General features: G+C 37.0%; 2 protein-coding genes across 2 annotated transcripts; one reads left to right on the top strand and one right to left on the bottom strand.

Moving 5' to 3' along the window:
• The first annotated feature begins 3,027 nt into the window (after positions 1-3,027).
• On the top strand, positions 3,028-4,005 carry LOC102476397 (olfactory receptor 5M11). The gene has a single exon (XM_006158381.1). It carries the CDS (start codon positions 3,028-3,030, stop codon positions 4,003-4,005), a length of 978 nt encoding a protein of 325 aa, XP_006158443.1.
• A 4,753-nt stretch (positions 4,006-8,758) lies between these two features.
• On the bottom strand, positions 8,759-9,700 carry LOC102475971 (olfactory receptor 1030). Its single transcript, XM_006158380.1, has one exon. It carries the CDS (start codon positions 9,698-9,700, stop codon positions 8,759-8,761), a length of 942 nt encoding a protein of 313 aa, XP_006158442.1.
• Between the last annotated feature and the right edge of the window lie 5,156 nt (positions 9,701-14,856).

Genomic DNA, 14,856 nt, shown 5'->3' with positions numbered 1-14,856 from the left:
GGTCATACAGAAACTTGTTAAAAATATCATTCCAATGTGTATCCCTTACCAAGGTAAGCCAGGATCAGTTATCAGGGTTTTTAAAACTCCCTACCTGACGCCCCTGGAAAGCAAGGGTAGACAATTACTGAACTAAATATTTGTGAATAAGTGATTTTAATAAAGTAATATTGCAGTTTTTCAAAGATATAAATTCTCAGGGCCAGCAAGTGGTATGGTGTTTGATGTACTCAACTCCCACATGGCCAACCGCAGTTCGAGTCCAGACCTGGAGACTTGATTTCTGTATCTCTTTGGTGAATTAAAAAAAGAATAAGTAAAAAATAAAATAAAATAATTATTAGAAAAAAGATATAAACATTCTATGTCCTCCTAGTCTTGCAACATTTGCAGTATTAATAAAGGTAGTCTATGTTTTTCAATTCCTGGTAGATTTAAACCCAATTCCCAACAATATCATATCCAGGTCTTTTTTTTTAATTGTTATTGTTCATTTGTGTATTTATTGAAAGTGAGTGTGAGAGGGAGAGACTGACAAACACACTTGACAGAGTTCCACCATGGAGCAGTCCTTCACTGACCCTCCACCTGTTTGCACTGGGTGTGTTCAGGTCAACCTGAAAACTGAACCCAGGACTCCCACATGGCTTCAACCCAGGGACCCCATATGGCTTCAACATTGCACGGCAGCTCTCAACCACCTTTGCCACCACAGCTTTACCTGCAAGTTTTAACTATCAACTAGATTTTTGGCCAGGCATGATTTTCAATAACTTTGTTACTCAAGTTACTACAGAGCATGTACACTTTCCAGAAAGAGAGAGAGACAGAAAGACAGAAAGCTACAAATCACCCCCCAGGAGGATGGCCACACTGTAATCCCTTCTCTCCCATTCTCTTTTCAAGATCTTGGGCACGCACGCACGTGTGCCTGACCTGAGTTTAAGCCACTGGATCTGGGACTTGCTCACATTGTAATAAGAGCTTTTTATATTAACTCAGACTCCATTGATAATATCAAAGAGTAAGACATTCATATACCATGAAAAAAGAGCTGATGTAAGTTGGCAAAGATACCTCATTGATTCATTTGGTTAGTAAATCATGGTTAGTGAATATCTACTATGATTCAGACATAGTATGTTCTGGGGATGTGGCACAAATACAGTTTCTGTCCACGTGTGGCTAACATTCTACTGGGGAGAGGACCAGCAATTGGTATAATGGCTATGTTGCTGAACTCTCATGCAGTTGACTACAGTTCAAGTCCCAGATCCAGTGGCTTAAACTCTGGTCAGGCACACGTACGTGCATGCCCAAGATCCTGAAAAGAGAATGGGAGAGAAGGGATTGCAGTGTGGCCATCCTCCTGGGGGGTGATTTGTAGCTTTCTGTCTTTCTGTCTCTCTCTCTTTCTGGAAAGTGTACATGCTCTGTAGTAACTTGAGTAACAAAGTTATTGAAATTCTATTGGGATGGATAGACAAACAGCATATAAACAAACAATGATTTCAGTAGCCGTAGATGGTATGAGGAACAATGTATTGTGAGTGGTTCATAACTAAAGGGTTTTTTTTTTTGAATGGAACTAAATTAGACAAGTAGCTGTATAATATCTTTTAGAGGAAGTTTTATTAGAAGATAGATCTAAAAAAAGTAATGAAGGGAGTCACTTAAAGATCTACATCAGAACAGAAACAGAACAGGCGAGGAAATAGCATATGCAAAGGTACTATGACTGGAGTGTGCTTAGCATGTTTAAGGACAGCCTTGACAGTGTAGCAGGATAAGACCGATTTGAGAGAAAGTGGTAGGAGAAAAGTTGGGGAGGGTGAGTAGAAAGACATCACATAAGCCCTTGGTAAGAATTTTAGATTTCACCTCAAGACTGATAAAATAATCTTGAACCATTTTACCCAGTAAGTAACATAATGTGATTTGTTTTTGTGGGATCTGAAGAATGCAGGATTTGAAGTGTTGAAGAAGATAAATCAGGGCTGCAATTTAGACAAAAGATAATTTTATCTTGGACCTGACTAGTAACAGAAGAAATGCTGTTTAGATTCAGTTTGCAAAATTTTGAAAAGAGAACTACATTACCACCTTATAGTTCATATATAAGGCATAAAGTCAAGGACATGAGATAATTTGAAATAAAAATATGTAATGTAAAGTAAATTGGAATATCTTCAGAGAAAAGAAGATGTATGAAATGTAAGTGATTATTAAGTGAAGAAATCGTCTACATTATTAGTGGTTGATTTGGAACAAAGGAATTGGTGTGGAAAAAATATCAAGGGGCAAGGAGCAAATACTGTTATGGATGAATAAGTAAGAAATTAGGAAGAAATAAATTTGACTGTAGGTATATGGTCTCTCAAAAAATACATGGTTCCCTAATAAAGAGAAGGCTTGCCTTTGCTAGGAATGGCAGAAACGATCTATGGTCATCGTTTATCCAGCACATTGCCAGATTAGACAATAGCCGTGTTTGAGAGGCAGAAGTTTTGAAAATCTTAGGGGCACCAAGAGCTCAGTTAATTCCCACCTCTACTGGCACAGTTCAGGTGGGAATTACAAAGCAGCTGCACCACATCGGTACATAACCATTAAGTCACTGGACGCCCATGAAATCGACCTCAGTTTTCATCCTAGACATGGAGTCTTAAAACTCACACTGGTCACGTGTGTGTGTGTGCCCAAAATTCCAAGAGGAGAATAGAAAAGAAAGGATTGTTGTATGGCCATCCCAAGGGAGTTGTCTTCTACAGCTAGTGCATGTACCCTATAGTTAAAATCTCTCAATTGAATAAAAAAAAAAAATCTCTTACAGCCTACTTTCATCAGCATCACTAAAAACTTCAACACCACAAAATACTCCATCTCAGTGGGAACTTTTCTTACACCTTTTCTTTACAAATCCAGTTTGTTTTAGTGCTCATTGATTTTGTCTCTTCTTGACTGACATACATTTTTTCATCTTACACCTAACATAGTCTGCTTTTTGTTTTTAGAGATACTATAAAGATGAAGATAGTTCCAAAACACAATGGCACGGAGGCAACTGAGTTCATTCTTCTGGGACTGACCAGCCAGCCAGAGCTGCAGCCCATTCTGTTTGTTGTATTTCTCCTGATTTACCTCATTACCCTGACTGGGAATTTTGGCATGATCTTACTAATCAGATTTACTCCCCGGCTCCAAACACCAATGTATTTTTTCCTCACCCACTTGGCATGCGTGGATATTTTTTATTCCTCTAATGTTTCTCCTCAGATGCTTGCTAATTTCTTCTCTGAGAAGAAGACCATTTCCTACACTGGGTGTCTGGCCCAGTGTTTTGTTTTTGTGACTCTGCTCCTTACTGAGTATTACATGCTGGGTGCCATGGCCTATGACCGGTACATGGCAATCTGCAATCCCCTACATTATAGCAGCAGGATGTCCAGGCCAGTTTGCATCTGCCTGGTCACTTTCCCCTACCTCTGGGGTTCAATGGTAGCTACGATGCAGGTAATATTGACCTCTCGTTTGTCCTTTTGTGGACCCAACACCATTAACCATTTCTACTGTGCTGATCCACCTCTCCTGATGTTGACATGTTCTGACACGTACATAAAGCAAACTGCCCTATTTGTGTCAGCAGGGATCAACCTCACAGGCTCCCTGCTCATCATCCTCATCTCCTACCTTTTTATTTTTACCACCATTATGCGGATCCGATCCAGTGAAGGGCAGCGCAAAGCCTTCTCCACCTGTGGCTCCCACCTGACCGCTGTCACTATGTTCTACGGGTCCCTCTTCTGTATGTATCTGAGACCAGCCAATAAGCAGTCTGTTGAGCAAGGGAAAATCGTGGCAGTGTTCTGTATTTTTGTGAGTCCCATGCTGAATCCTTTTATCTACAGCCTGAGGAACAAGGATGTGAAACAGGCTTTGAGAAGAGTGTTTATGAGAAACCTTGGCAAAATGGACAAAAGTACAATTTCTGTAGTCTCCCAATAAAAATTAGAACCTACTGGGTCTTAGTGCAATTCTCTGGAAGCATACTATTTTCTTTGATATATATTGTTTGGGATCAAGAAAGAGTCTAATGGAAATAATGAATGTGAAAGTATAATGAATGTGAAAGAGACAGAAAGTGAGACCTTGAGAGGTTTACAACAGCAGAAGTTAGCTGTTTATGATTATGTGGGTTCAGGCATTAGTCTAAACTATATTTGGGGCAAGATAGAGGCATGGGTGGGACCAACACTACAATGTTAGACTCTTATGGGAGGGTCCTCTGGTCATGTCCCAAGGCCACTCTAAACACCCTGGAGGTGCACATTTGTCTGTAATCTGGGCTGGCTGCAATGATCATGTTGAGGGTACTTCTCTCTCTCTTTATAAGTCTCCCTCTCTTGATGTTTCTCCCTTTAAGTCTCTGTATTTCTTCCTCTCTATCTCAGAGGAATAAATTACTTTTTTACAAAAATAATACAAAAAGAACATCATTTGGGCCTGGACTGCACTCACTAGAGGATTAACATAGTTAAGAAGTAATTTGACTAGTCTGTTTCTTCTAATACACTGATAGTTCCAGGTTAAGACAATGAAGTAATTCAAAGTATAGTCTGTCAAGTTAGGAGAAACTTACGTAATTTCTTTCTTAGAGCTCCAAATGATGGCTACACTGTAAGAACTCAGTCAGCAAAATATAGGTGTATACCAAACTTGAATAATATTTTACATCCTATGAAATGTGAATATATTTAAGCATTAGTATATATATTTTTTCTCAAATTAATGTGGAAAGTTTACTCTAACCTTATTTTTTGTATGGTTTATCCTGATGTTTCACATAAATACAAGTAATAAAAGTTGAAAAAAATTTTTTTTCTGCTGCCTAAATACTTTCCTTTTTTGGGGGAAATTTTTTGCCATACTGCACTTGCACTTGCCAGAAAGAGAGAGACAGAGACAGAAAGTGAGAAATCACCCCCCAGGGGGGAGGACTACGCTACAATCCCTTCGCCTCTATTCTCCTCTTGGGATATTTGGCACATAGTCACACATGCCCGGCGTGAGTTTAAGTCAACGGGTCTGGGACTCGAACCACTCAGTTCTAAAGCCCCATTGAGCATGGATACACCAGGCATGAGCAAGTGCTTACACAAAATCCCGACCACTTGGAGGAGTAAGGATTGTAGAGTGTTCATGCTACACTCAGGGGCACTTTCCACTTTTCTCTGTCTCACTATTTCTCTTTCTCTGACAAGCAACTGTAGCAACACACACAAACACACACACACACACACACACACACACACACACACACTATACAGACAAATGGATTCTACAATGAAGATCCTAGAAACAGAATGATATATCATAACTTGGTACATAATAGAGTTTGAACTAAAAATATCTAACAAGAAAGGAAGTATTCACAAAATAGAGAATTAGTGATTTTCATGGAAAAATCAATTTTGATTCCATTCTACAACATATGTATTACCAGGGAAAATAGAGACCATAATGTTCTAAAGCAAGAGCCTATAATGTTGAGAAAAATAGAAGAAAACACTATTATCATGGGCAAGAGTTTTCAAACAAAACATACAAAGTACAACCATACAGAGAAGATCAATACATTTGAACTGCATTAAAATGAGTAATTTCTGCAGCAACACATACCTTAAGCACAAAAATGAAATAAAGGTTATAATCAGAGTGCAGATATTTCCACTGCATGTAACATTAAAGATTAGTGTTCAGTGCACAATATATGAGGGGCTCTTATAATTTAGACACAAAAAAAGATTAAACGATCATGCTGAAAAGCAGACAAATAGAATCAAATAGCCTATAAAAAAGAGAAATCATGAATTATTATTAATGCATTTAAAATATTTAGTTTCACTTATAATGGTGATCCAAACTTAAACAAGAAATGAGGATCCATTTTTCATCCATCAGATTATAGACATTTAGAAGCTGACAATACCTATGCTGTATTGGCAAGAATGCAGAGTAAAGAGAGCAGTACACACTATTAGCAAGAGTATAAATGTGCAAAACAATGATCAAGATATTTATAGCATTTAAAGTTGTTCATATAGGGCCAGCCAGTGGTGTAGTGATTAAGGTGGCTGGATTTGACATGGATGACAGCACAGAGTCCTGGACTTGGTATTTTGAAAAACACTCTGTGTGTGTATGCCCAAAATCTTTAGAAGAAAATGAGAAGGGAATATGGTGTGGCCATTTCTCCTGGGGGTAGTTTCTTACATTCTTTCTCTCTTTCCCCCCACCTGAGTTTCTCTAGTCAAGTGAATGCTCCCACCCTAGAGCTAATTGGGAAAAACAAAAAGATGTTCATGCCTTATGAGAGAAGATCTTTCTCTGGTACACATTCAGAATTACATAAGAACATTTGTTGCTGGATGATTTTTACATTATCAAGGGACTTTAAAAAATGTAATTGACAGTCAGTAGTACAATGACTATATACATCATAACATGGTCGCATACTGTATCAGTGAAATTGCTGTTACATATTCAGCATCAATAAATCCAATAATGTTTCAGTAAAAACACACACATTTCAGGGTACATGGAGTGTATTTAATTTATAATAAGTCATCAGCCTAGCAAATATTATTATATAACTCCAAGGATATGTACACACCTAGTAAATGATGTACCTTTCCAAAGGTATAAAAATTTTAAGTTCATATTAGTAATTATTTCAGGAAATGGAGACAAGGACAGAATTAAGCAGGGAGGATTGAACATTGTAATAGAGTCTGAGGAAGGAAAATAGAGAGGCATAGCATTCATGGAACAAAGAAATGGGGTATTATCTATTGAAGATAAATTTATAGTAATATCAACTAGACTGGGGAGAAATGTACACATGCTGGAATATTGATTTTTGCAAGCTAAATAACGTGATTGAATGTATAAAAGAACTTTTTTGAAATAAAAAAAAATTTAAAACATTAAAAAAGGTGGAATAGTATAAAGATTAATTAGTTTTACTTCCACAGGTAGTTTTTAATACTACTTTCTATATTTGACTTGGGAATTATTCAGATAAAATATTAATAAGAAAAAGCATAAATTCAATATAATTAGGGAACAGGAGTTGTTGTAATGACATGTCACTGGACTCCTGTATAGTTGACTGTGGTTCGAGTCCTGGACCCAGTGGCTTATACTCATGCCAGGCATGAGTGCGTTTGTATTCAAGATCCCGAAAGGAGAATAAAGGAGAAAAGATTGCAGTGTGGCCATCCCCCCGGGAGGCTGATTTCTCGCTTTCTATCTCTCTGTCTTTCTCTGTCTTTCTGGTGAGTGCACGTGCCCTATAGCAAAAATCTCTCCAAAAAAAAAAGAATAGAATTATGAAGGGAAATTTCTGTGATCATAAGTGGCAAAGTATTTAACTTTTTAAGAGCAAAGATAAAGCAGTGAAGGGGTGGTGGCATGGCCATGCCCCCAGGGGGCGATTTCTCACTTTCTGTCTCTCCAGTAAGCACATGCACCCTTTAGAAAAGATATCTCAGAATTAAAAATTAAGATATGATAATAAGAAGTAAAGTGGACTGTAAATACTATGTATTGAAATTGTCATAAAAGTCAAGCATTTTTGCATATAGAAACATATAAAAATATGTCATGATTTTTTCTGAGCACACACTGTGTTTGTAAATATTATCTAAAACAGAAAATGGGTTTGTGACTTTAAGAAAGAAGTCCACAATTAATGACAAAGAATACTAACACCACAATTTAAAAGCAGGCCAAAAAAGACATGGATTTTTCCCAAGAGATATAAGTAAGCAATAAACAAGTGAAAATGTCATCTTGTAATAAACTATACAGACACACAGCCTTACGCACTACTGTGTATCTACTGCAGTCCATTGATTAAAAATAAACAGACAATGGACCAGTAGGTGGCATAATGGTTACAGCACTTGTCATTGGACTGCCACTTAGTTGACCTTGGTTTTAATCCTGGACCTGGCAGCTTTAACTCATACTGGGCACATACGCATGCATGCCCAAAATCCCCAGAAGAGAATGGAGGAGAAGGGATTTCAGGGTGGCTGTCCAGCTGGGGGATGATTTCTCACTTTCTGTTTCTATGTCTCTCTCTCTCTCCAGTAAGCACATACACTCTATAGTTAAAATCTCTCTTAAAACAAACAAACAAAAAATAAACAAATAAATAAAATAAACAGACAATAGTGAAAAAGAAGTAGAGAAGAGAGGTCAAATATTGATAAGAATACATACTATTAAACAATAACAAAAAAAAACCCTATAAAAATTAGGCATTCTCATCAAAAGACTAAGTAAGTGAGGATTAAAGTGGACCAGCAGTATCAGTCTAAACATATATCTAGGAATAATAACATTTCATGTATCTAAATAATCCTTACTGGTCTAAAACATTTATTATGGAAGGAAAAAAGGAATAACTTCCGCTACTATAATTCACAAGTTTCTGGAATATAGTTTGAAAGTTCCTAAGCACTATAAAAATGCTTTTTGGTCATGTCTTTACATTACTGGGATTTTTGTTGGTTTATTATTTTTTAATTCACTAAAATGGCATTGTAAACCTTAGCTAATAATCTAAAACATATTTCTAAGCTCCATACAGGACAAAAATGACTCCCTGACAGAAAGATACTTGCTGACTTGAAATGCACATAAACTGTCCAGATAATAAGGATATACTACATAACCATTGCCAAATTATCTATTTCTGAAACAGCTTCTTTTGGATAACTTTCCTTATTGCTCTTTTAACATCCTTGTTCCTCAGGCTATAGATCAAAGGGTTCAGCATGGGACTCACGAAGATGTAAAACACAGCAACAACTTTCCCCTGTTCAACAGATGACGCAGAAGGGGGTCTCAGGTACATGCAAAACAGTGTCCCATAAAAGACAGTGACAGCCGTCAGATGGGACCCACAGGTGGAGAAGGCCTTGCGCCTGCCCTCAGCAGAACGAATACGCAGGATGGCTGTGAAGATGAAAATGTAGGAGATGAGGATGATGGTGAGCGAACAGGTGAGGTTGGAGCCAGCCACCACAAACATGGCGGTTTCTTTAACATAGGTGTCTGAGCAGGCGAGGACTAGAAGAGGCGGGTCTGCACAGTAAAAGTGGTTGATCTCATTGGGTCCACAGAAGGATAGGCGGAGCATCAGGATGGTCTGGGCTAAGCCATTTGCAAAGCCATAAATATATGTAGCAGCAACGAGAGATAGACAGGCACAAGCAGACATTTTGCTGCCATATAACAAGGGCTTGCAGATGGCCATGTAGCGGTCATAAGCCATCACGGTGAGCATGTAATAATCTGTGATTACTAGGGAAATAAAAAAGTGAAACTGTATAAAGCAACCAACAAAGGAAATGGTTTTTCTCTTGGATAAGAAATTAACCAGCATCTGAGGAGTGACGTTGGTGGCGTAACAGAGATCTACGAAGGACAGGTGACTGAGGAAGAAGTACATTGGAGTGTGAAGCTTTGAGTCACTCCTGATTAGGAAAATCATGCACATGTTGCCAACTACTGTGACCAGGTAGATGAGTAAGAATACCACAAACAGGACAGGCTGCAGCTCAGCCCCACCTGTCAGTCCCAAAAGAATAAACTCTGTCACTATTGTGCTGTGGTTTCTCTTTAACATCGCCTTTTCTTGTTTTCTTGGCTTCCCAATCAAGTCTTTAAAAAAAAAAAATTAAAAAAAATAAAAGAAAAGCAAAACACATTTGACTTCAGCACTTTGTCATTTATTCATTATCCCTGACACTTCATCTGTATTTCTTCTTCTCTCAAACTTGTAAATGAATGTCATGTAAGAAGTAGCCTAATAAGCATAGAATTTTATTTTTTTTTAGGCTTTTGTCATAGGTCATGTGCACTCACCAGAGAGACTGAGAGGGAAAGTAAAAAATCACCCTCAAGGAATGGCCATGCCACAATCCTTTCTCTTCATTTCTCCTACTGGAATTTTGAGCACAACTGTTCACATGCATGGTGTGATTTTGAAGCTGCTGGGTCTGGGACTCAAACTATGTGGAAGTCCAGCATCTTAACCATTACATCACCTACTGGTCCTTGGAACTGATATTTTAAACATCTATCCTATTATAGATCTTTTGTTAAGGTCATACTTTCAAATGATTTTCTACCAGCCTATTCTTCAAGTTTCGATATATTTGAAGAGCCTTGTCCAAACAGGTATACAATTACTTTTTGGAGAACATGAACAATATACATATGATTGTATGTGTGAGTATACCAGTACAAATATACTGTATTGGTAGTTTTAAGAATTCATGAGTAGTAATGGTTTAGGAGAAAACAAATATATCAAAAGACTCTGGGGACAATAATGAGAAAAATGTAGAGAAATGAATCCTCAGATCATACAGATTTTGGTGTAGCTCTACCTCATTCCAACTTTTGCAAAATTAAGAAACCCGTCTATAACATGAAATCAGTGTAAGTTCTTTAAATATAAATTTCCAGTTGTTAAAATATAGTGAAATAAAAATGATATTAACCACGTAACTGAGATGGTACATAAGGTACCATGAAGCCCATCTCCCAACATAGAGACCATCACAGAAAATCAGTGCCCTCCTTTGATGGCATATATCTAGGTATGAAAATGTTACACTGATTCTGAAATTAAATCTTTAAGGGAAATCTTTGTTCAGCACATTCTTTGATTACAGAGTCTTGCTAATAAAAGTGACTTGCTATAAAAAAGAGTTACAACTGATTGTTAATAACTATGATACCAGTGATTTAAACAGGTCACTTTCCAAAGCACGTTGTAAATTCAGTGTTTGAGTACTTTGATCCATCACATTCTATCCATGTGAACTGGAGTATTGACTACCATAACAAGGCACAAAACCAGTTAACTAAATCAATGGAATCCTAATTATTTTGTATTTTTTCTTTATAAACTCATGAAGTCTAACTAAATTTTTTCATAATAATTGCCAAATAGGCAAATATTCTATAGGTGCTGAATGGTAACTTTAATGACTCCCATGTTAAAATATTAAACAAGATTCAAATAATATCTCTATTCTTTTTTATTTTTTTGTACTGTGGGAAAATTAGGGAATCCCATAAAGTGGACATTACATTAATAACCTTCATTTAAGAAAAAGAACACAGTATCCTATGTGGTTTAGCAAGAAACTCCAGAAAGAAAAGTTTGGAAGTGATCAGAGAACTCAGGGGGCATCTGAGACTTTATACTCCTGAAATTCACCTTCCCCTGAAGTTCTGTGACATAAATGCTCACTGTCACTGCAGTTTCCCCAAGAGCCTAGAAGATTTCCTCCCTATCTTTTAAGTGCTGGAATCATGGATATACTCATGGGTATGTTTGTGTGTACACAAACACACCCAGATTGACCTAGGTATCTAACTCCAGGTCTTCACAAATGACTCTAGCATCGCACAATGGCACACCACTGCCTGCACCACCACTGCAGCTGGGTGCATAAAATGCATTTTTAAATTAACATTGACAGCCAGATAGTGGTCACAAGCAAAATCAATGCTATGGAAGACTGACTCATATAATAAAGTTTTGAGGTTGCATCTGGAGGCCTACCTGGGTTCACCTGGCATGACCATGCCCATGGTCTGGGACTGGCTGAGGCTAGGGGTGGATTGTGATGTTAAGACTCTATATGGGGTGTTGCCTCTTTCTCTTTATCTCTCTCTCTCTCTCTCTCTCTCTCTCTCGGAAAAAATAAATGAACTTATTGAATATGCATTCACCTTAACTATTTAATATAGGCACCAGCAGATGGCATAATGGTTATGTCGCTAGACTACCACATAGTCAACCACGGTTTTAGTCCCAGACCTAATGTCTTAAAACTCATGCCTGGTGCCTGTGCATGCATGCCCAAGATCCTGAGATGAGAAGGGAGAAGAAGCATTTTGGTAATTGCTCACTTTCTTTCTGTTTCTTTGGCAAGCACACATGCCCTATAGCAAAAATATGTCTAAAAATAAATTAATAAATTAATATATAATATAAACCTGAAAGTAGCCAATTTTTTTTTAATCAAGGGTGTGTACACACACAGAATATTGCATGGTATAGTCCTTACAAAGTATACCGAGATTAGTTCAAAAAGAATTATAAAGTTTATTATATACTAGTCCCTTATTTTATTTTTTCATGAAACAGAATAATCATGGTGGATCTTTTTTAGATTTATGATTTAATCAAATCTCTATTATTGTGCCTCACTTATTGGAAATCATTTAGCATTTATTGACTCACAAATATTAAATTGGTTTCCCAGAAATATCTAGCTGACATTTCCTCTCAATATTTTTTTAATTTTATAATGTCTTATTCATATTTAATTGGGTATACCTCTATAGCACACAATATGATTTTCCAGAGTATTCATGGAGAGCATGACATTTTTGATAGTGTAGCCGTTACTGGGAGTTTACAATCCTATTTACTGAGTAAAAACTACAGTTCCATTAGTTCCTAGCTATATAGTTCTGGCAAATTATAAATCTATCTTTGAATTTGTTTTTCTATTAAAAATATTTTATTAATAATAATCATTCCTGAGGAGTTAATTCAAAGAAAGTTGGTATAAGATGTCTGGCATGTAGTAAGCATTCAAAAGGTTGTAGTTGCTAAGTATTATAGTGACAGATTATATCTAGTCTAGAAGAAGACTAAACATGAACGCCTTAGAGAAAGGATTTTATCTAACCTATAATTGCAGAGAAATCAGTAATCGGATGCATTCAATAAATACTGAAGGAAAAAAATACTGATGAAATTAACATTTTCTTGGTTGTAACTCACTTTCCATTAAACAAGCACAATTCCATTGTACATTTAATTTATGACTCTCTCGATTCTGTGAATAGTAACTTCTTTTTGAAACATTTATAGTAGATGGTACATTCTCTCAATACAGAGAGAAGGAAAAAGAGAAGGAAAGTGAGAAAATACTCCCTATGGGGATCAACGCCTCTAGAACATCTATTCCTCCATTAAGAATTTTGGACATGTATGCAGTTGTGCCTAGGGTGTTTCTCAGGCTTTCCGTCCAGGATTAGAACCACATCATCAGCCACATGAGAACCAGCCACTTTAACCACCATACCATTTGCTGGTCAAAAAAAATTTTAACAGAAACATCTGCTCAGTCATCAGATCATTACTCAGGTAAATTCATTTTTTATTAATAAAAGTACTTATTTCTACATTTCAAAATGAAAAACAAATGTCTAATCCTACCTGAGAAAGGAAAATAATTTCACAATGACAGCAGACACATGAAGCACCTGAAGAGTTTATAATAGAATTGTTTTATAGATGCCAAGTCCCTGTGGGTCAATTAATTCTAGCAGAAAGTCATTTAGATTATCAACACCCACTATCTTTTTACCCTTCTGAAAATGTCAACTCATTGAGGACTTGAGCTGTGCTGTCTCTTACTGCTATCAGGGGATCAGATCTCTCGAGAAAGATGATGCAATGGGATTCACTATTTATTTTGATTTACACTTGAATGTCTTAATATTTTTGAGATTGAGAAACTTCTGACTTACTGCTTATAAAGAAGAAAAGTGAATGATATAGGGAGTAAATTTAGAAGTCTGGAAAACCTTAGGAAGATCAATGAACTCTTGTTGAACTTAGACTAATTTCTGATTTTGAGCGATATCTTAATCTAACAGTATTAATACGTACCTGTGAGAACACTGAAATTATAGATAAACTAGGTGTGCTGGTGGGTCTATCTTTGCTACCTATCGCTATCCAAATGGATTGCCTTATCTTTGCCTTCCTTTGTCCACCTGGACTTTTACCTCTTTGGATGCATCTGGAAATTTTTGTGTCTAATTTCAAGTGAATTTGGTCCAAGGGAAGGACTGGGAAGAAGTTGAAAGGAGAGGGAAGTCTCTTATTTTCTTTCTCATTCCTTTCCTACCACAATATGAGCATACTAGAGTGGCTGCATCCCTCTAAAGAAAACCGCTGGGCTGTGTCTTGGGGGAAGAAAACGGTGAATTTTCTTTCTTGTTTCACCCCTCACAGAGATCTGATGACAGTAGCCACTGACTACCCATCTTCAGGTCTAAGTGTAGACATTGTTTACTGCAGTTAATATATAGATGTGTAAATTTCCTTGCCTTAACTCTTTAAACTTGTATGTATTTACCATCTTTATATCAGACTCTGTTTGGGTAACCCATCTAAATAGAATTTTGTTTTATGTCATGTCTCTCACCCAAGTCAGAGACACACATAATGGATATTCTATAAATGTTCCAGTTGAAGAGGTAGTAGTAGTCCTAATAATTGTTAGTGTTTTTCATTCATGATAGAGAGTGTGCATATACAAAAGAGAGATTAGAAGAAAGAAAGAAGCACCCTTCACAAAGCTTGCTTACACAGTGACCCCCTTCTGGTACTCCTTAGTCTGCTGGGATCCTGGCACATTTTCAGACCTATGAGTCGGAAATATAGCCATGGTTAACATGTGACTTCTAATGCTTCTCTCCCATATGCTACTAGCTGCATCACAGAAGCTGGGACAATAATGAAATGTTTAAGTTATTTATAGATTTATCATTATTAGAGCTTAAAGGGGTCATTGAATCACCTTCCTACTGGATCCTGATTGAATTAACACTAGACATTGGAGTTAGATAAATTACTAGCATTATTGCAATGAAGTTAGCTCTGAGAATATGGCTTAGACATGCTCTACTGCTCTTTTACTCTGAGTTGAGCTCACTCAGGTACAGTAGAGTAGAAAGATA

Source organism: Tupaia chinensis, unplaced genomic scaffold (assembly GCF_000334495.1).
Source record: "Tupaia chinensis unplaced genomic scaffold, TupChi_1.0 Scaffold000586_1, whole genome shotgun sequence".
In the NCBI taxonomy this organism is placed as follows: Eukaryota; Metazoa; Chordata; class Mammalia; order Scandentia; family Tupaiidae; genus Tupaia; species Tupaia belangeri.
The sequence above is the reverse complement of the archived record's forward strand: the minus strand, read 5'-3'. Positions and strand labels throughout refer to the sequence as shown.

Bases quoted from the DNA above. Each gene is read 5' to 3' on its own strand.
- LOC102476397 (XM_006158381.1), top strand. From the start codon at position 3,028: ATGAAGATAGTTCCAAAACACAATGGCACGGAGGCAACTGAGTTCATT.
- LOC102475971 (XM_006158380.1), bottom strand. From the start codon at position 9,700: ATGTTAAAGAGAAACCACAGCACAATAGTGACAGAGTTTATTCTTTTG.